Source organism: Epinephelus moara, chromosome 21 (genome assembly GCF_006386435.1).
Source record: "Epinephelus moara isolate mb chromosome 21, YSFRI_EMoa_1.0, whole genome shotgun sequence".
Lineage (NCBI taxonomy): Eukaryota > Metazoa > Chordata > Actinopteri > Perciformes > Serranidae > Epinephelus > Epinephelus moara.
Genome location: NC_065526.1, coordinates 11274044 through 11296661, shown reverse-complemented (window position 1 = coordinate 11296661; position 22618 = coordinate 11274044). Strand labels below are relative to the sequence as shown.

General features: G+C 40.9%; 2 protein-coding genes across 3 annotated transcripts in view; both read right to left on the bottom strand.

The window, feature by feature from the left end:
* The window catches only part of ece2a (endothelin converting enzyme 2a), a 131730-nt gene extending 124047 nt beyond the window's left edge, over nucleotides 1-7683 (bottom strand). The window contains exons 1-2 of one of the 2 annotated variants that reach the window (XM_050033678.1): nucleotides 7402-7683; nucleotides 3947-4111 (exon numbers count right to left, since the gene is read on the bottom strand). In XM_050033678.1, coding sequence (XP_049889635.1) covers nucleotides 3947-4106 — 160 coding nt within the window. In that variant the 5' untranslated portion in view covers nucleotides 4107-4111; nucleotides 7402-7683. Of the gene's footprint in view, nucleotides 1-3946; nucleotides 4112-7207; nucleotides 7283-7401 lie in introns of those variants that run through there. The other variant, XM_050033679.1, reaches the window with a different exon arrangement.
* A 2416-nt stretch (nucleotides 7684-10099) lies between these two features.
* On the bottom strand, nucleotides 10100-21742 carry LOC126382738 (multidrug and toxin extrusion protein 1-like). Its single transcript, XM_050032790.1, has 16 exons — nucleotides 21570-21742; nucleotides 21357-21458; nucleotides 19249-19317; nucleotides 18939-19087; nucleotides 18110-18152; nucleotides 17968-18012; nucleotides 17782-17879; nucleotides 16400-16497; nucleotides 16080-16261; nucleotides 14903-15011; nucleotides 14588-14663; nucleotides 14283-14352; nucleotides 14059-14191; nucleotides 13885-13979; nucleotides 10785-10848; nucleotides 10100-10695 (listed from the first exon to the last, which is right to left on the bottom strand). The coding sequence occupies exons 1-16, from the start codon at nucleotides 21717-21719 to the stop codon at nucleotides 10442-10444; spliced, it is 1737 nt and encodes a 578-aa protein (XP_049888747.1). The 5' UTR covers nucleotides 21720-21742; the 3' UTR covers nucleotides 10100-10441.
* Nucleotides 21743-22618: the final 876 nt, after the last annotated feature.

Genomic DNA, 22618 nt, shown 5'->3' with positions numbered 1-22618 from the left:
GTCCCTCTGGATTTGCAGACTTGACAAGTGAGGGTAGCAGGGATGTGTGTGCAGCCGTGGCAGGCACATTTGTCCAAGCATGGTGATATCTCAGTGCTTTTAAGAGCCCTTCATGTCTGCACAACACGTGAGGCTTTGACACATCTTTACAGTAGGCTTCCCTATATAGCTGCTTATCAGTGCGTGTGAGTTGTTGAAGAAGACGGCAACACGTGCTGGTGACAGAAACGTGTGACTCCATGATTTAGCGAGAGACAAGAGAGATACAGAGAGCGATGCCCTCCAAGATGAGAGCTCTCAAGCGATATAATGGCTCTCCTTTGGGTTTAAATCAGCGTGCAGAAAGTGGTGTGCCCTGGCGTTGCCTGCTGCAGTGTAATGCAGGAGAGAGGCAAGAGAAGATATTTTATATATCAGACTCCAGAGTCCCTGAGCCCACTCACGCCTCTGCTGTAGGTGTGCCTATGACGCACACTGAAAAAGTGAGGCTGCTGCATACTATCTGTGTCTGTCTGTCTGTCTGTCTGTGTTCCCACCTAGAAATGTGCAAGTTTTTTAACGAGCACGGCTCCAAACTATCATCACCCGAATTAAAAAAGATCTTCAGGTATAATAAAGTTGTCTGTGCACTGATGCTGTAGTCTTGCAGGAATTAGACAGCAGCAAAGTACTGGGAGGTTTTTGTCAAGCAAAGAATACCCAACTTCTGACAACCTCGTCAGTCCCCCTCCCCTTTACACACACACACACACACACACACACTCTGACACAAATTTAACAAATCCCCTGACATACACAAACACACACACAGACTCCACCGAGCATGCATAAAAAAGGCTCGCGTCGGAAAGACATAGACCACCGTAGCCCTCTATGCTTCTGTGGAGGTATAACAGTCACAACAAAAGCTGGTATGTCAACGTACATGCATGTGTGTGTGTAACTCATCCTAATGATAAACAAGGAACCACATTGTTAAAACAACTTCTCTACGACCTTTTAATTTTCCACAATCTGTCAAAGATGCAACTTAATGCATGCTATCAGAAGTGACAGCCTCACCTGTGTTTTGGTCACAAGACCCACTGTAATACACAGGTCCATAGTGTTGCATTGTTTATCAGCATCAGTGGGCAAAATACACAAATGAACAACAGCTACATTCTTATTCTGGCATTAAATAAAAATCAAACCAAAAGGGAACCACTGTAGAATATGTGCCAGTAGTGACAATGGCTCCAACAGCTTTTGGCTCTCAGGTCAGTTGCTTCATATTTTGCACAGCTCCAGTTCACATACAGGTCCACGATATGTTCAGCAGCCACAACACAGTGTTCATGCTTCCCATGTTTTTGCTGCATGTTTTACAGAGCTGCAGGGCCATTTAAAATCAGGTACTGCAGGTATTGCTGAGTGCAAGCGAAGGGGCTACATTTTTAAGGGAACAGTGACATCTTGTGGACAAAATTGGAAGTTCTGTTTTAAAGTCCAGGGGATTCAACTTTCTTGAGGCAATAAAGTGTTGCTTCCATCACAATAGCAATAGCAAACTCAACTCTTCTTAGTCCTTTGCTGAGAGAGAACAGTATGTTTTGTACCATTTTGTAGCAGAAATAACACTCAACGCAAAGCCAAGACGATTTTTTTTCCAAGGCATCTTGTACCTTAGTAAAGTGACCAGGATCTAGTCTTATATGTCTCAAAGATAAAGAGCAAGGAAAGGTATTAAACTTCACTGTTTTTTGGTACAAATTGAAATGTGTCCATAGTACACACAACAACTGTCAGGTACTGAAAGCTTTTAATACCCGGTCGTATTCCTTTTATAGATACACCGATCAGCCACAACATTAAAACCACTGACAACTGAATTACATTGATCAACTCGTTACAGTGCAATGTACTGCTGGGAAACGTTGGGTCCAGGGGCCGGTTGCACAAAACACCTTAAGTTAAGATTTTGCTTAAAGTCCTAGTTAAGGTTTCCTCAAAAGTAAAACTGGTTGCACAAAACACCCTTGAGTCTTCCCTTAAGGTTTCCTTAAAACGTTGTCTTAAGTATTTATGGTTTTCTCCTTGTCTTGGTCTCATACTTAAGGAATCCCTGGACAGTTACACAAAAGACCTTTGCAGCCAAAGCAAGGTAAATAAAAACTTGAGGTACCTTGGATTCTATCTTAACTGCAACATGACCGAGTTTATGGTGATAAATGAAAAAAACGAACACATCCCGAGAAGAGTGCTCTGCGACCAGGAGAACCCAGTGGACACATTTCTGATTTAACACTTTAGATTTGACGGAATTCATTTTCGTTGAATTTTCTTCCTACAATCATTTCCTGTTTTCTGGTATTTGGGGATCAAATTTACTTTGTACTATGTCCTTTCTATGATTGTATTCCTCCAGAAGTATAATCTTTTCCTCCTCAGACCAATATGGTTTTCTTGTCTTCTTTTCTGCTGCTGTTTTTTCACTGTCTAACGATAAGCCAACTTCATGAGACGATAACAGGCATCAGAAGCATGAGTCCAAGCAAACAAACAATCTCCACGGAAACTTTTTACCACTGTAAAATCTCTTTCAAAGCAGTAAGTAAGTACTCACATTTTTCCTTAACTAAGAAAACCTTTTAAGGTATTCTGTGCAACTGTGTTATTCCCTCAGCTAAGGAGAAATTAAGCCTTAAGTGTCATACTTAAGGAGAAAACCTAAGGTGTTTTGTGCAACCAGTCCCTGGGACTTTTGAGGATGCCACTTGATGCGCTCCACCCACCCAAACACCATTACAGACCAAGAATGCCCCTCATGTGAACTGCACTACCCGATGGCAGTGACCCCCTGCTGGACAATGTGCCTTGCCATACTGCAAAAACTGCTCAGGAATGGTCTGACAAACGTGACAAAGAGCTCAAGGCGTCAACCTGGCTTTCATATTCCCAAATCTGATTGAGCATCCGTGGGACACTCCAGTGCCCCACCTCACAACCCACAAGACTCAAAGGATCCACTACCAACGCCTTAGTGCCAGACACCATAGGACACACCATAGGTCCTGTGTCCATGCCTCAATAGGTTAGAGCCAAGTCGAATCCAAAGAGGCCTCAAGGTAGATCAGATTTGGCGTCCAAATCAGGGAATTTGGAGGCCAGGTCAACACCTTGAGCTCTTTGTCACATTCCTCAGGCCATTCCTGAGCAGTTTTTGCAACATGGCATGGTGTATTGTCCTGCTGGGAGGGTCCACTGCCATCGGGGAGTGCTGTTGACATGAAGGAGTGTGCTTGGTCTGTGATGGTGGTTGGGTGGATGGTGCGTGTCAAGTGGCATCCACATGAATGCCAGGAACCAAGGTTTCCCAACAGAACATTTCTAAACTTTCAGCTTTTTAGGTTCTTGTGTGGCTGCTGGTGTTAGACAACATTTAAAAAGTTTAGCTTCTCTTGTTTAAATGTGTTTTGTACAAAATCATGTTTCACGTAATGGGCGAGGTATCCAACAAAGGATTGTTTTGATAGTGGCACCAAAGTTCCGGTACTGTATTGGCAACAGTATTGAACATTTTCAGACAAAGACTGCATCAGATGTCAGCACATCTAGGTGTCAAATCTATTGATTCTTATTTACACACAGTAGAAGCACTTTGGACACTTCTATCACTCCAACTATAAGGACAATTCCATACAAATGGCTGCCTTGAGGGATTTAACCCAAGTATAGATGGTGCTGATGACAGCACTGAAAACCGTGATGATGGCATGTGATACTCATGTTCAATGGTGCCTTTCACACCAGAAGACAGACAGATGACAGGAGGAGGGGGGAAACACTTGCAACAAGAGTGCCCAGCTTGACTCGAACTGGGGTTCCCTATATGGTGACATTATGTTCAGGGTGATGCTGAATCATCGACTTTGTGTAGACATCGGAACAATATAAAACTACTAACCCAGTATCAGAATGGAGTCTTCTTTCTGGATGTGTTTTTCCAGAAGGTGCTCCATTTTGGAGAAGCCGCCCAGCCAGTCGTAACACTGCTCCGTCTTGTATCTTTCATCCCAGTAGTCGACGTCTTTGTACCTGGTGTTGTCATCTGGCCGGTAGTCCATATTCTCTGTGACAGGTAAAAAGATTTTTAACTGCTTTTGCTGGCTTTGATCCAGGAAACATTATAATATGTGTTGGTATTATGGTCTACCTCTGCTGCTAAAACATTTCAGATGTTTGGAGCTCCTTAAGTTTGTGGACACATGTTAATAATACAAACTGCAACAGACAGGAGCAAATAACTCTCTGTCAGGTGAGTGTTAAGTACCAAAAACACAACATACTAAAATGGAGAGCAGGCCCATGTTGAATTCAAGATGATTCGCATTTTCATTTCAATTCAAATAACCTTTATTGGCATGATTGTGGGTGATACATTATTGTCAGAGCTAAAGGACATATTATTGGATAGCCACCTCATCACTCTGATCACTGTCACTTTACATTACACGTCACTTCACCTTCTTTAAACTGTTGCTAAGCTAAGCTAAGCTAACATGAGATGAGATGAGATGAGATAATCCTTTGTCCCACAGCAGGGAAATTTGCAACAACACAGCAGCAGAGGGATAGTGCAAACAGAAAGCATCAGTAGGGGAAAAAAACACAAAGCAATATATCAGTACATATCAGTAAAAAGAAAAACACAGCTCAGTGTAATAAGTAAACTGTACAAAACAAAGAGCAATATCACAAGTAAACAGCAGAAAAACAGAGAGCAATACAAAAGAAGCAAAATATAATAAAGAGACAGACGTAATGGCCGATTTCACATTATTGACTGATGGGACCGTACAGGGATTGCACAGTTTAGCATATACTGATATTGCTTCACAAAGTGCATAGAAATAAGACATCAAAGCAAAGGAAATAAAACACAAAAGCTACAAATCAAAAAAGTATAAATCAGGCATTAAAAGGGAAAGCTTTCAAAATATATTTTAAGCAATGATTTAAAAACAGGTAACATGCTAGCCAGCCTAATCTCCCCAGGCAGAGTATTCCAGAGCCTCGGGGCCTCGATGGCAAAAGCCCAGTCCCCTTTAGTTACTAGCCTTTATCATGGTACGATTAGTGAGGGCAGGCTGGAGGATCTCAGGTCAGGACTTGGCGCACAGGTAGTGAGAAGCTCAGCTAAATAACTGGGGGCTAAACCATGTTGAGCTTTAAAAGATATTAAAGGAATCTTAAAATGAATTCTGAAGTTAAAAGGCAACCAGTGGAGGAAGGCGAGAATTGGGGTGATATGTGACTTACGATTTGTCCCAGTTATTGTGAGCAGTGAGAAAGAAAAGCAAGATATAATAAACAGACAGGTTATTTGCATTACTGCATGTATCATTTGTAGATATTTCACAGTTATGCATGTGTATGCATTTTACTACAGCTGCACACTCCTTCCTTTATATCACTTACTTCTTTTTTTAATATCTTATCCTTTATTTTACTTTGCACTACTTTATATCCTTATATCTAGATTCCCCTTTTGTTTCAGCTTGTGTGATTAATATTATTATTATTATTATAATATTTAAATTGCAATGTTAGAGGGAGTATTAGATCCAATCTTTTCAATGACAGATCATGCTCTTGCAACTGTTGCTCACTTGACAAATAAACCACTTTGAACTTTAAATTTTACCGTACTCAAGTTTCTCTTTAGCTTTTTTATTATTATTAATCAGGTGCAGTCAGAAGATATGGCACTATCAGATGCCTACAGAGGCCAAATATCAATTGAGTTTAATCTTCTTACTATATAACTCTGTCTGTTCCACGTTTTTCTCCTCACTGACTTGGTCAATCCATGTGAAATTTGGCACAGTGGTAGAGGGTCATGGGAGGATGCAATGAAGCAATATTACATCAGTTGGCCAAAGGGGGGCGCTATAGCAACCGATTGAAATTGCAAACTTTGAATGGGCATATCTCATGCCCCGTATGTCGTAGAGACATGAAACTTTGCACAGAGATGCCTCTCCTCATGAGGAACACATTTGCCTCAAGAACCCATAACTTCCGCTTATATAGATTTTCCGCCATTTTGAATTTTTTGAAAAACACTTCAAATGGATCTCTTCCTAGGAAGTTTGAGCGATCTGCATGAAACTGGGTGAACATAATCTAGGGACCAATATCTAAAGTTCCCTCTTGGCAAAAGTTGGAAAACTTACTAAAACTGAGCTTCTATAAGGCAATGAATATTGCGGAGGGCGTGGCTCATCACATAAAGGTGTATAACATCTCAAGGGTTTCACCCATCACCACGCAACTTTGTAGGCATATGACCACACATAATCTGAGGGGACCCCTCCATTATTGACCCCATCAAACAAAATGGGGGCGCTAGAGAGCTAATTTCTTATCTAGGCCTAACCGCCATATGGATTTTTACTAAACTTGGTAGATATGTAGAACAGGACGCCTCAAGGTGACTGGAGAAATTTAACTCTAATTGGCAACTGGGTGGCGCTATAACAACAGAAAAATGCTTAAAAATGGCTAAAATGCGACCAATCGCTGTGGATCCCCCTGTGGACCAATGTTTGTTTGTTTTTCTAATTTTTGGTATGACTAAGTCATGGTATGGTATGCTGTACATAATCATGGAAACTGTCTGTCATTCTGTCAGTCAGTCATTCCGTCTGTCCCACGTTTTTCTACTCACTGACGTGCTCAATCTATGTGAAACTGCACATAGGCATTGAGGACTGACAAAGGTAGAAGGTGACAAAGCTACCAATGGGTATGGACTAGTTTATAATAACTGATAAATGTCCTCTGGGCTTTCTATGTTCATCCAACTACTAACGGCTGCGTTCAAGACACCTACTAACTGCTGGAAACTGCAGTGCTACAACTGTAGCTTCCTCCGAAAGCCCTTAACGTTACTCCACTTGGGTAGCATTAAATCATATTTTTGTCTATTTACAACCACCTGTAATCGTTTTTTCTCCTTAGATATCACTGGGAGTTAAACATTTCCAGTGGCTGTGTATCGTTTTACACTCTCAGGTTAACAAACAGCTGGTTAACGGTTGTTTCAGTGAATGCTCAGGTCAGTAAAGCAGTTAGCCATTTAGACAGTCGTGTTGTGAATTAAACACAAAATTAACACAGTAAACTAACATTTATGTTTGTATTGTGTCTTAAATTCTCTCACCGTAAACAGCTACATCATGCCTCGGCGGAGGGCACGGCGCATGCGCGGAGGAGTCTAACTCACAGCGGCTACACTGTCCAGCTGTCACAGCCACTTCAGTACAACTCAGTTAACGTTCAAAGTCCGGTCATTCACATTGTAACACACCCCACACATTATAGGCGTTGACTTATATATCGTTTTTGTCTACTTACCGATTCCTCGTTGAGGCTGGAGGCTCTGTGATGAGTTAAAACGCCGGTTCGTAAATCCACGTGTTGTAGTTTTACAGCATTAAAGCCACAGTGCTCAGACTGTGAACGCAGCACTAAGCTACTGCAGAGGCATCTACAGCAGAAGAAACCTTGATGAGAAACTAAAGCGAGTGCTGACCTAAAAGCCCAGAGTCTTTGGAGAAATAATTAATTTGTAGAGAGACATATTTCCTTGTTTATGTCAGTGAATGAGCAGGAGAAGGCGGAGCACTGAGAGTTAACACTTTCAGACCCGACACATGTGTGCTGCATTCAAATGCTCCCTGTAAACTCGCCCACATCTCCTTGGTGCATTCGTGAGACCTTTGGGTGACATGCAGCTGCTGTAAAAATCAGTTTCTAACTGCTTTTCTTTAACTTGAAAAAAACTTGTCAGTTTCAAAAAATAACAATACTTAATTGTTTCAAATAATTGTTAGCATAATAATAATGATAATATTAACTTACCACTAACTTACTAAGGACACAGAGAAAGGTCCAGAGCGTACCATATAAAAACTGACAATGATCTATGTACAAAAATACAATATCATATATTAAAGACAAGAAATACCCAACACTACATTATGCAAGTTCATATAAAAAAGACAAAGCTCAATAAACTGCACTCACAAACAAGCTGGAGAGCCAGTAGCCCCACAGTCTCGATGAAACCTGCACCCGCCTGCACATATATCGCTATATAAGATTTCTTTTAAAGCAGGGCAGGTAGGCACACCATACATTTGGCCGGCACTGCACCATCGTGGAAGTTTAAGAAGCAGTCTCATCCCATCATTATAGGTCACATAAAGTCTTTGCATGCTGGTGTATTTTATTATCAACTCATATTACTACTGCACAACATATCCCATTAAATGAAGAGAAATGTGCATAGGCAAGATAATTCAGTGCTGAAGCAATGAGTTGATTAATTGAGTCAGTGGAGAGAAAATTAATTGACAATCTTAAAATAATTGAGAATCAATTAAGCATTTTGTATTTCTTCAAGCAAAAATGCTAATCTGTCGCTTCTCCAGTATGAGGATCTGCTGCTATATCTCTGACCTCTTAGTGCTGTGCATGCCAGGATGTACTTTGAGTCTGCCCGAGGAAATCAGCCTCTTTTAAGTCCCCTCTTAAAACATATTTTTATCAGAGAGACTTTCCTGATTTTACTTGAGTTTTAAGTCCATTTATTTTCTCAGTTTTTATATTCAATTCAAATAAACACAAGAAGTTTGTGCTCTAGAAAAGGATCAGCACTCAGTGAATAACCCCCTAAGCCCTATGATAAGCTATTATGGCAAGGCTTGACTATACAGACCAGTGAACAGTGATAACTAACATGTCTTTGGGGTCATCGGGTGGGAACCTCCTTTCACCGGTGTTTCGTCTAGTTGGTCCCACGACACCTGCAGGAGGCTAGACAGTGATCTCTGGCGTCCCAGAGACACTCCCCTAATGCCAGGTCTCACTGCTCCCCACACCAACCCAGTAACCTCCTTTACCTTACTTACGCATGGCTTTCTCAGCCCAAACAGCACTGCCACCTTCAACAAACCCAGGCTCCGTACATGCAAGCTCCAGGTAGAGACAGTGCTGATACTACCTTTCCTAGCACATTCACCATACTCTATTTCACACGCTACATAGCATAACTCCAATATAAGCTAAAGTTAAAGGAGATAAATAAACTTACAGGATCAGCAAACACACTCACCTTGCAGCATGCTCTCAAACAAAAGGGATTCAAATAGGCCACTCCCACACTTAAATAACCTTCCTCTTCCTGGATTTCCTACTGAGAGGAAGTGGATCTTTCCACCTGATCTCAAGGAGTTACGTACTCTGCTTAGTAGTTCTGCTACTAAGTGCTAAGTGCTAAGTATTAAGTGCTCCCCGCACCAACCCAATAACCTCCTTTACGTTACTTACACATGGCTTTCTCAGCCCAAACAGCGCTGCCACTTTGAACCAAATCCAGGCTCCGTACATGTGAGCTCCAGGTAGAGACAGTGCTGATACTACCTTTCCTAGCACATTCACCATACTCTATTTCACACGCTACATAGCATAACTACAATATAAGCTAAAGTTAAAGGAGATAAATAAACTTACAGGATCAGCAAACTATATACTGAAGTGTTTTTATCGGTTCTTTTAAAAGTTGTTTTCATGTCTTGTCTGTTTTAATTATTGACATGTAAAGCACTTCGTAACTCAGTTTTGAAAAGCAACATGATTACTATTAGTATGATTATGTTGCACTCTCTGTAAAACCCCAGTAAAACACAAACGTTCCTTCTTATTATTGATTCAAGATGTGGTCACTCACCTCTTCAGCAGCCTTTCTCCAATTTAGTTTACACAACAAAATGACAAAAAATGTGGACTGTAGAGTGACACAACCAAAAATCCCCAATCACAGTCCTGCAGCTGAGAAGAAAATGCACTCAAACCTGCCTCAAACATGACTTTCAAGTTACACGGCAGCTTCAGTATCTCTTCTGTCCTCACCTGTTTTGGCAGCAAACATCAGGGGCACTCTGATAGTAATGCAGACAGTAAAATCCCATGAGTTTAATATTAAGATGGCTTTTAAGGAAAACAGACACAAACAAAATTTAAAAAACATTCACAGTTTTATTTTCAGCAATGGATGAGTGGCTCTTTTAAAAGCAGGTCTGCAGTGTGTTATGTTTATTTTATGTAAGCTTGCATTGCATGGAAACCAAAAACACACCTGCCTTGTTGGGACACATGTAAGGTATGCTGTTACATTAATTACAAAGCACAGACATTGTAACTAATAACTTACTTTTATTCAAACAAATCAAACTCAAAGCGTATGAAATGTGGAGATCATAAAGAAATAATATATTACTTTGCTGACTCTGGGAGAATAAATTGAGCCTGTTTTTAACGCATGACTTTGTCTGCTGTGCCACAAAATGATGCCACACAGCTGTGAGACAACCAGCAGTCAGGAAAGGGTCCGTCATCTGAGCAGCTTGAGAAGCATTTCGCTGGTGAATATCCCAGCTGCAAGGATGAGCACCATGAACAGCACAGTCAGGCCACGACGCACCAGCAGCGGCCTGACCAGCAGAGGCCGTGACACTGCAGCACCAGCTGCTTCATCATCACAGCCTGGAGTGAGCACCTGCAGGTCTGAGTTACACTCCTCGTAGCTCAGGACGTTGGATGAAATGATGGTGACCTCAGATTCTCTTTGAGCAGTGTGGGCACGTCCTGTTCAGAGAGAGGGAGACTGGAGTTAGTTGTGTTTGTTCTGCACAGGATGCATGTTTGCAATAAAAAGCAAGTGAGCAGGTACTTACCCTTGTCTTCCAGTGCTAGCACATCTTTCTTGTCTGTGACCTGGACTCCTGCTCTCACCATCGCCTGCTCGGACACAATAATGACAGCTGTTTGTAATACACATCACAACCAAATATTGTACATCGTCTGTACATGGACACTGACTATTACACTGCAGTAACATTTTAAGTTGCAGTTACAAGATCATTTATTTATCTGAGATGTTAGTGTCCAGTGTCATTTCCTACTTGTGACTGTAGAGGGCAGAAGAGACCAGGTAGTGTGTTCACAAGGTAACACTCACTGGTGGATTTGCAGGTTTTGGCCTCATAATAACAAACTAGTCGATACCCATTGAGTGCACAGTTGCCCATGTACAGTTTCACATGGTGTGGAATACAGGTCATAGGAAATTGCAGATTAAATAGTCAACTGAACCCATTAAGAAGAGGAAATTGCAGATTAAATAGTCAACTGAACCCATTAAGAAGAGCAGTGTATTCAGACAGAGTTTTTGAAAAACGTGGGACAGACAGAATGACTGACTGACAGAATGACATACTGACAGTTTCCGTGATTATGTACAGCATACCATACCATGACTTAGTCATACCAAAAATTAGAAAAGAAACAAATATTGGTCCACAGGGGGATCCACAGCGAATGGTCGCATTTTAGCCATTTTTAAGCATTTTTCTGTTGTTATAGCGCCACCCAGTTGCCAATTAGAGTTAAATTTAAATTTTTAGAGTTAAATTTCTCCTAAATTTCTCTTAAATTTCTCTTAAATTTCTTTCTGATTTCACCTTGAGGCGTCCTGTTCTACATATCTACCAAGTTTAGTAAAAATCCATATGGCGGTTAGGCCTAGATAAGAAATGAGCTCTCTAGCGCCCCCATTTTGTTTGATGGGGTCAATAATGGAGGGGTCCCCTCAGATTATGTGTGGTCATATGCCTACAAAGTTGCGTGGTGATGGGTGAAACCCTTGAGATGTACCTTTATGTGATGAGCCACGCCCTCCGCAATATTCATTGCCTTATAGAAGCTCAGTTTTAGTAAGTTTTCCAACTTTTGCCAAGAGGGAACTTTAGATATTGGTCCCTACATTAGATCGCTCAAACTTCCTAGGAAGAGATCGATTTTAAGTGTTTTTCAAAAAAATTCAAAATGGCGGAAAATATATATAACCGGAAGTTATGGGTTCTGGAGGCAAATTTGTTCCTCATGAGGAGAGGCATCTCTGTGCAAAGTTTCATGTCTCTACGACATACGGGGCATGAGATATGCCCATTCAAAGTTTGAAATTTCAATCGGTTGCTATAGCGCCCCCCTTGGGCCAACTGATGTAATATTGCTTCATTCACATCCTCCCATGACCCTCTACCACTGTGCCAAATTTCACATGGATTGACCAAGTCAGTGAGGAGAAAAACGTGGAACAGACACACAGACAGAGTTTTCGTCATTATATAGTAAGATTGTTTTTCATTTACAAAACTTGCTTCAAATCACTTCCAAAGCAAAACTTGCTAACAGTAGTCTTCATGACAAGAAAACTGAACTTAAAGGTCCAGTGTGTAGGATTTAGAGGGACGTATTGGCGGAAATGCAATATAATACAGTAAGTATGTTTTCTTAAGTGCATAAACACCTGAAAATAAGAATCATTGTGTTTTTGTTAGCTTAAATGAGCCTGTTATATTGACACAGGGAGCGGGTTCTCATCCACATATTGCACCACCATGTTTCTACAGTAGCACAGTATGGACAAACCAAACACTGACTCCAGATAAAGCCTTTTGCATTTTCACATTTTAGCATTAGCCACAGCAGTTTTCATTAATTCAAACCTTTATTTAAGACTCAGGAAATCAGTTGAAGGAGATCCTCATTTTCAATAATGCTGAGCATTAATAAAGACATTAAAAATGATCAATAAGCAAACAAAGAACCGTCATGCCTATCAGTTAAACAGATATGAAATCAAACGAAACAACAAACAAAAATAGCAATGACTGATCGCTAAAAGTAGAAACACAGGGTGATAAACATGTTAAGGTGTAGATGTATAATTAAAAGCATTAACACTCAATTAAAACAAGATCAGAAATAAGGCATTTAAACAGCCATAAAGGTGGCAGACTGTCCAAGTTTGTGAAGTAAATGTGAAGCAACAACCTATTCTGTGAGCAAGTTAGCAGCCCCTTCATGACGAGAGCATTGGAAAGACATTGATTTTTATGTGAAACTGCTTTATTCAGTGTATTTGCCAATTTAAATCACAAGGTCCATTTGTCTCGGGGAGGAAGAGAACTCTGAGGATAATTCAGCTCCTGGTAAAAACCTCCTGAGAGTTTGGATCTCAATTTATCAGAGAAAAAAGGTGAGCATGCATTAGCCGGTGCTGGGCTAGCAGCCCCTCCGTGACGTGCCGAACAGCACTGGAGAAACACTGATTTGTGACGTGAAACTGCTTTATTCAGTGTTTTTACTGGTCTTAATCACTCGATCTAATTGTTTTGGGGAGAACGAGACCTCTGCAGATAATTCAGCTCCCAGAAAAAACCTCCTGAGCAACAAACACAGAAGGAATTTTAACCAGGAGGTGTTTCAGCTGGCTGCAGTCTGCAACTGGTCCTCTTTCTGGCTGTTTACAGTATACCCACTTACCAGCCAAAAAGCCATTGGAATATATGGGAGAGTATAACCTCCTCCTGCTCTGTAACAACTACCAAACTTTACACCCATCTCATCAACTACCACTACACCTCTGCTGGTCACCTTAGCATCCTAGTAGTCAAAGACAAAGAAAACCCAAATCGTGCAAGGTACAGTACATTATTCTTAGCAAATTTGTACCTATAAAGCTGAAATTAGGTTCTAAATCTTGCTCAAAATTGTGAATTCCATGATGCATCATGCAAGAAATCCCTTCTGACTACTTTCCACTCCACTCCTTAATTCAAGAACAAGTGAAAGCACTCCTGTCTAATAGGAACCTAAGGCAAAACTTGTACTCGACAGTGTAATTCTTTATGTTGAACTCTCAGGAAAATACTGAAATTCCTTTTAGTTATCCATCATTTTTTCATGCAGTGTTACAGTGTGGTCACTCACCTCTTCAGCAGCCTTCCTCCAGTTTAGTTTATACAAGAAAATGACAAAAAATATGGACTGCAGAGTGACACAAACAAAAAGCCCCAACCACAGTCCTGCAACACAAACAAAGAAAATGCACTCAGACAAGACTTCTACGTTACATGGCAGTATCACCATCTCCTCTGCTCTCACCTAGGATGCCCATTTTGGCTGCAAACATCAGGGACACTCCGATAGGAATGCCGATGAAGTAATATCCCACCAAGTTATAGATGGCCCCGATCCTCGGTTGCCCCGTTCCTCGTATGATGCCCCCCGTCACAGCCTGCGCACATCAAACACAGCTATCAGGCTCTGTCTGCTGGGCTTAGCTTTGACATGATAATACATTCTAATCATGATTAGTATTTACTTACCGCCATGGCATCTGCAGGATGGAAGAATCCATATATGATCATGACATCAGCAACACGCTGAACAATTTCTCTAAAAGGTGCAAACAGCTTAATATTAGGAGCAGAAATGTATCATTTGTGCAAAGACAGGGTTTTTTTTATACAAATATCATATTCTGTAAAGGCTTTGTATTTTTTCTTTTCTCAAAGGGTCTCTTGGGAACTCAACACATGAAACAACAATCAACACTGACACATATAGCTCCAGTTACAGTTACATCAGAGACTTATGAACACAAGAATATACTTCAGCAGTCCATACTCACTTTTCTGTTGTAAAGATGTAACCAATCACATCCTTAGATGTCGCGAGAATAAGTCCTACAAGGCACGAGACTGCAACTGGATTGAATATTGGAAGAACACAGACAAAGCTACAGCATAAACAAATCTGGGCAATATTTTTTAAGAATTACAAACTTTAAAAGCTTAAAGTAACTAACACATACATACTTCATACAATTTTATCCTGACCCAGTGACTCTATAAGGTCCTGACATGACTTGATGCAGCATTGACTGTGCTATAAGTGAGTTTTCTGTGGATAGAAGGTGGCCTATATGGGTGCATTTCTTTCTTACATGCACAGATGACGGAGACCTTGCCAGCTGCCGTGGCCTGCTCAACGTTTCCAGCACCAAGAGCATTCCCAACCCGCACACTGGCTGCTACCCCGAATCCCATCGGGACCTATGATGGAGAAAGGGATACAGATTTATTTTAAAAAGGAACAATTTCAAACTGCAAATGTGGCAATACTTTATCAGAGGCAGGGAAGCCAGACACTGTAGATATTTAGGGCTCAGGCTAAACCTCAGTGAGTCAGGGGCCATGCTCCCCCGAGGTCAAATTTTGTCCCTATTTTTGTCCAAAACCTAAATTTTTTTGTTCTAAATAAGCCTTTTGAGACACTAGAACACCTAAACATTTGTACGTCATTTGGGAAAACTAGGAAATTAGAACTGCCACCCTGTGGTTTTATGCCTCTGCACGCTAGTTAAGTTCTAGATCTATTCAAATGGGGCAGTTTCAAGGTGGACACCCAAGATTAGTGTCACCAATTCAGTAGCTAATCAAAAGTCTCTCCCTCCCTTCCTGAGATACGATGATGAATCATGGTCAGAAAGGTGTTTTATGTAGAATTTTATGATGTCCTGACCTTTGACCTTTGGATAGAAAATGTCATCACCTCAACATTATATCCTATTAGACATTTGTGTAAAGTTTTGTCGTAATTAGCGTAAAAATGTTTGAGTTCTTGCCAAACCTTGACCCTTGACCTTCGACCACCAATTCTAATGAGTTTATTCTTTAGTCCAAGTGGATGTTTGTGTCAAATTAGAAGACATTCCCTGAAAGTTCTCTTGAGATATCGTGTTCACGAGAAAGAAACGGATGTATGGTCACAGTGACCTTGACCTTTGGCCACCAAAATCTAATCATTTCATTGTTGAGTCTGAGTGAACGTTTGTGCTAAATTTGAGGAAATTCCCTTAAAGTGTGCTTGAGATATGTTCATGAGAAAGGGACAAAAGCGGTCACAGTGACCTGAACCTTTGACCTATAACCACCAAAATGTAGGATTTAGGATTATGAATTAGCCGACCTTTCAGTCAGTAGAAGAATAACATGATCAATTAAAAAATATTTAGGAAATATCCGAAATTTCACCTAGAAATGAAAACATATCAGTGCAGAATACATACAAAGGCAATTTGCAGTCCTGATTGCATCAAAAATAAACTTCAGTAGAATTACCATGAACGTAATAGCGACCAGCTGATACACAACTGACTGAGCTCCCAGCTCAGCCTTGCTGATCACACCAGCCAACAATCCTCCGATTTCAAAAGTCCACCACTCCAGACAGAGCATAAGCATGCTGGGAATGGCAATCCGGGTGAACAGACCCCATTCCTTCAGGCACTCCAGCGACCAACCTAGAGGGGGCGGAGTTTAACAAGGTCAGAGGAAGTAGAGCTGAGCTGTAGATCATATGCCATCACAGCACAGGATTAGAAATTATTCATCTGATCAGCACTAAAAATTTCTAAAATAAATGAAAGGAGAAAACTCACCAGACCATGTTGCCTTGTGTAACCCCTTCCAGTAGATGTAGATGTGCAACATCAGAGCCAGAGTTGACTGTGAGACAGCATTTGCTGCTGCAGATCCACTGTAGTGAGTTTAAGACGTATAAGAGTGTGAGTTTATACAACCCAATCGTCAGAAAAAATGTTGGTTTCATTTGTTTATATTTGCATTTAGTGGAAACTTCACAACACTGTGGTTAACATGTGGTTAGGTTTAGGCACAAAAAACACTAAGTTAAGGTTAGGAAAATAACGTGTTTTGCTTTAAATTACTCGTTTTTGGGGGCACAATCCCAGCAGGGGACGCAGCAATGTCTCAGTAAGAATCAAGTGCAGTTGGTAGTACTATTCCCGCCGTTGGCACTATCACTGCCAACAGGTGGCTACAAAACACCTGCATTTGAAGCCTAAAAAGCAGATGAAAACACAGCAGGGACTCGCTAAAACACAAATGGAGCATAGCGTTAGTTCAGGCAGGACACAATGTCAACCTCAGCTCACATCCCAGCTACATCAGCTGATCTCAAACAGCCCAGTCAACTGATGGAGTCAGCTGAAAGATCACATGATTCCTTTCTATGCAACCAGTTGGCAAATCTCATTCAGAGCGCCCTATTAATCTGCTCTGGCCTGCCTACTGTTGCTGCTTCCTCTGCAAGCTGCTTTGCAACCGCCTCCACCCCAGCTCCTCCTTTTCATGCTGCGTCTGACTTATCAGTGTAATTTCTTTTTTTCTTTTTTTAAGATATTTTTTGGGGCTTTTTAGCCTTTAATGTATAGGACAGACAAGCGTGAAGGGGGAAGAGAGAGAGGGAGTGACATGCAGCAAAGGGCCACAGGCTGGAGTCGAACCCGGGCCGCTGTGGCAACAGCCTTGTACATGGGGTGCCTGCTCTGCCACTAAGCCACCAGCACCCCTATCAGTGTAATTTCTGTTTCTCACTGATGCTGCTCTGTTCTGTTCCCGCGGAGTCTTTTCTGTTTGCTCTCCCTGCCTTAGGCTTTCCATGTAGGCGCATGGAAGGGCAGAGATGTTTGCCTCTCTTCTGTTATGGCTTTTTCTTGTTTGCACGTGGAAGGGAGATGAAGGGAGTGTACTCTCTATGCTTTAGGCTTCCACATAGGCAAGTGGAAGAGGCTTTCTGCATAAGCCTAGGAAAGGCAGAGAGGCCCCAGTACAGAGCCATACTGCCAAATATAATACTGCAAATGGACTAAAGTGGTTCTGATCCATACCTGTGATATGTGAAAACCTGACCGTAAAAAAATGGTTGACACAGATTCAACTGAAAACATTTTGCTTGGCCTACTGCACAGTAAACATCACAGAGCTTAATTATGTTTCTTCTAGTGGCGGGTACACTTACACAACACCCATGTCCAGCACATAAAGGAGGATGTAGTTGGTAATGGCATTAAGAACATTTCCAATGGCTCCAATTATCACCTGAGGCCAGATGATCCCCTGACAATGAAAGCACAACATGGACTCAGTGTTAACCTTAACAATAATACTTCCGCTATCACTGTGTTTGTATGGACGTGAACTGTACCTGGTTCTGTAGGTACCTCCCCTGCAGCTGGAACATGAAGGCAGCCTGCAGACAAGATCGTGAAAGGAGTAAATAATATATAAAAATACAAAGAAATGGGAAAAGGACAGAGGTGTTGTGTCTTGGTGTAGACTGAACTCACTGGCAGAGAAGGCATGAAGATCTTTACATACAGCTGGGAGAGTCTGAGAACAAACAAACAGAGGTACGTTTATGAAACTGAAAATGATGATGAAATTAATGTTGAACAAATGTAAGAAATAGGTAGTTAAAGGGGTAAATTTAATTTTAAAAAAATGCAAAAATGTTCCTTCAGCACCAAACAGCAGACACGGGACTGACTAGCTGTTGAACCTTGGGGGGAATTCAGGGGCTAATGAGGTGGATATTTCCCTCAGGAGCTGGTGCAGACTAAAACTATGGAAGCCCATTTCTGCCACTGTGATGACAAAAAAAAGATCCTGTAAGACATTATAATGAGAAAGTTCTCGAAATAATGACTTAGTATCTCAAAATAATGAGAGACGATACTAACTCATTATTTGAGAAAGTTCCTCGATCTAATGACTCACAGGATCTTGTTGTTTTTGTCATTACACTGGCAGGAATAGGCTTCCATATGAAACAGAGGTAAAAGGAGAGTGAATATTAAAATTATATTTGTCAGGTGGTGTTGCTTCTGCTGGATGTGTAAAGAGGTAAATGCTTGCCTATGCATTCAGCCTATCGACAGGCTTATATCTTTATGTTGTAATTCCTGCTTGTCTGCTTTTCCCAAGTGCAAAAATAGCTGCAGGTTTAAGCTACAACCAGGCCGACAGTAGGATTGGATGTAATTGCAGCAATGTGGGAGAAATGGGGGCTTATTTTTATATTGGAGCTGCCTAACATGTTCAGGTTTGGCAATCATGTTCTCCACTGTTGTTGGACATGTGGTGCAACATGTTTTCTGTTGGTGAATGAAAGCTGACCGTGCAACTTCCGGGCTCTGTTTGACAGCGAGTAGCAAAGGCTCTGTGTTAATGAGGATAGCCCAGCAGGGGAAGCAAGCCAGGAGCAGGATCAGAACACCTCTCTGAAGAATGACTCCCACACGCTTTAGGTTTCCACTCCCATACGTCTACATGACACAGAACACAGATCAGACACGTGCATGTGAATACTGTAGCTGAGTACTGAGCTGCCTGCCACACCCAGAGAGAGAGAGAACACAGAAACACAACAGAACAGTAATGGGGTGGGCTCTGGATGGAAAGGTGAGAACACTGACCAAGATTGTACCTGAGATATGAGGGTGTCACAGGCCGATGCCAAACCAGTGCCAACTGAAATACCGGTCACATTGATAATCTGCATCCAAAAACACACACATACAAAGGCAAAACATAAAACCAATGTCACTACTTGTCTAAATCATGCTGTAATGGCAGTAACACTCACTACTATTTTACTTGAGTCATGGATGGATTACTGAACCGGCCTATGGGGCAAAGGGCCAGGGGCCCAAAGTGTCAGGGCCCCCCCTCCTGGGCGTAACCTGCAATATATCACTGAAATTAACACGTACTGACCAGGAAGATACACAAGAAAATATAAGGAGATGCAAAGAGATACAAACTAACTACAAAGGGGGCAAAACAAACAGAAAGAGACAAAAAATGCCCAGAAGACATAAAATGACCTCAAAGAGACACAAAATATCTGCAAAAGGGATACAAAAAAAGAGACACAAATATATAACAAATAGACATAAAATGAAAAACACAAAATCATCACAAAGAGACACAACTTAAACTTAAAGGAGACACAAAATGACTACAAATAGATACAAAACATCCAGAAATGATACAGAATGACCTCAAAGAGACACAAAATAACTGCAGGGCCAAAACAATTACAAAGAGACACAGAATGATTACAAATAGACACAAAATGGCCAAAAAGGCACAAATTAACTCAAAAACCAAAACCAAAAAAAACAAAGCTCAAAGAGACACATAATAACAGCAAAAGAGCAACCACAAAAGGCACAAAATGACTACAGATAGACACAAATTAACCAAAAAAAGACACAAAATGACCTCAAAGAGACAAAAAATAACTGCAAAAGGGCCAAATAATGAAGAAGAGACACAAAATGATCACAAATAGACTCAAAAGGACCAAAAAAGGTACAAAAGTATCTAAAAAACAAAAACAAAACACAAAATGACCTCAAAGAGACACAAAATGACCTCAAAGAGACACAAAACGACCTCAAAGAGACACAAGACGTCCAAAAAGGGCATAAACTTGTCTAACAAAACAAAGAAAACAAACCACAAAATCACATCAAAGAGACATAATAACTGTAAAAGGGTCAGAACAACCAAAAAAGACACAAAATGACTAAAAAAGGCACAAAATTACCTTAAAAAAAAACAAGACCAAAACACCTCAAAGAGACACATAATCACAGCAAAAGAGCCAAAACAACCCAAAAAAAAAGACAGAAAATTACCAATAATAGACAGAAAATGACTACAGATAGACACAAATCCACCAAAGAAAGACAAAAAATAACTGCAAAAGGGCCAAATAATCAAGACAAGACACAAAATGATTACAAATAGACTCAAAATGACCAAAAAGGGTACAACATTATCGAATAAACAAGACCAAAACACAAAGTCACCTCAAAGAGACACAAAACAACAAAAAATGGGGCGGAATAATCAAAAAAAGTGACATAAAATTACTATAAAATGACACAATATGACAACAACAATAAAAGAGGCAAAATCACCACAAAGTCTTTGAGTGTGTTTCCAGGTCTATGCAGGACAGGTGGTGGGGCCTTTTACATGTCTTAGCCCAGGGGCCCATTGTCTCATAATCCACCCATGACTTGAGTAATTTAATTTTATCCTAATCCTACTTTATACGTTTTACACCACAACATATATTAGGCAGTCACTAGTTACTTGTAGTAAACTTAGAATTTTTATGAGGAAACAAAGTAGAATGTGCTGATATACAGTACATTAAACCAAGAGTGTCAAACATGAGTAAAATTAGCTCAACAGCAGCCAGCTACAAAATTTGTTTAAATGTTATTGCATCAGTAATATTAATCTAAATGTATGATATATATTAATGAAACAAAGAGCCCATCTTGGCTGCATAGTGAGAATGTTATTGTAATGATACATATGCTTACTCAGGTAAGGTTTTGATGCAGGAGTTTAACTTATAATCAAGTATTCTTAAATTGTGGTATTTCCTCTTTTACTTAAGTAAAAGATCTTAGTGCTTCTTCCACAGCTGTGTGATAGATAAGTGGATAACAAAACACAGAAAGGTGCAGCAAAGAGTGACAAAAGAGGCTGAAAGCAAAGCTGTTTTCTCACCGCTATTGCTAATGCCACACCTGCAAGCTCATTTTCCCCCAGGTGACCACAGAACACTGTGCTCACAAAATTAATGAGAAAGACCATCAATTGCGAAATGACCTGAAATACAAGAAAAAAAAACACATTTCCTTAAATCACTTAATTGAGGATAAACATTGCTAAACAAACACGACATAACACAACGAAATCCAAAAGGAATCCCATATTTACCACAGGTCCTGCTAGTTTGACAAGTTGAACCGTCTCCCTTCTGTAGTCCCCTGGGAGCCAGTTCTTGATGCATCTCAGCCACTTTGAACAGAAACTACATAATGTAACTTTGGGAGTAACAGTAACCACAGCTTCACTCTGACTGATCATCCCATTTCTGTAGACAAACTTCAGTCCTAAATCCTCCATATCTAAAGAGGTCTGAACACTGGGAGGGTGAAATATGTTTTGCCTCTGAGTTCTAATGCTGAGCTGGGACATCCCTCTCAGGTGGGACGGCCCTTCATGCTCCCCTCCCGCTCTCATTTAATTCAGTTAGATTCATTATCAGGGCGAAGAGGTGAGGCTGTATCCACCCCTTTCTGTCCTGTGTTATACTAAAGTCCAGTTTCTCTCACCTAATTCTCTGTTTGAGGTTTTATTTAATACTCTTACTACTGTTTTGGGGTCATTACATAATCGTCTGTTGACTTGTACCTACTAAAAGTAATGTGCTATAATTTGTATTTAACCCATGTAACTGGGAGGCAGGTGGCTGTGATCACATGACCTATGGGCTGTAGGCTGTCCTCCCTCATATGCAGAGGAAGAGGACGAAGAGGGAGAGGAAGAAGAAGAAATACTTGTTGTTTTTCACTCTGTTGTCAGATACACACCAGCCGGCACCTCTACAGCTACCAGTCCACACTCTGTACTTGAGTTGGTGACCCTCTGGTTCCCAACCCAAGTCCTTATGGACTGGGCTACTGCTGCTCCCAAATGCTCCCATATGACATAAGCAAAGCAGGAAGTCAGGTGCTGTACTCTAAAGAGCGACAAAGTCTGTGAAGGGATGGTGTGTATGGATTGGTCAAACAAACACAGGACTTTGACCCAGGAGACAGCTGTTTGTGTCCAGTGTGAAACCAAAAGTCAAAATTGTATTATTATAAGTTGCAAAAAAAACAGCAAAAAAAAGCCGTTCTTAATATCAACATGATATGCAACTGGTTGCCATTTTAGTTTAACGGCACCTGGCAGCGTCAGGGGGAAATGCGGCGTGACAAGGA

Excerpts from the sequence above, each read along its gene's own strand:
- LOC126382738 (XM_050032790.1), bottom strand. The coding sequence starts at position 21,719 with ATGATCAGTCAGAGTGAAGCTGTGGTTACTGTTACTCCCAAAGTTACA. Across the intron at positions 19,088-19,248 it reads GTGACACCCTCATATCTCAG|ACGTATGGGAGTGGAAACCT; the intron begins GTACAATCTTGG and ends TGTGTCATGTAG. Across the intron at positions 14,664-14,902 it reads GGTCTCCGTCATCTGTGCAT|TTGCAGTCTCGTGCCTTGTA; the intron begins GTAAGAAAGAAA and ends TATTCAATCCAG.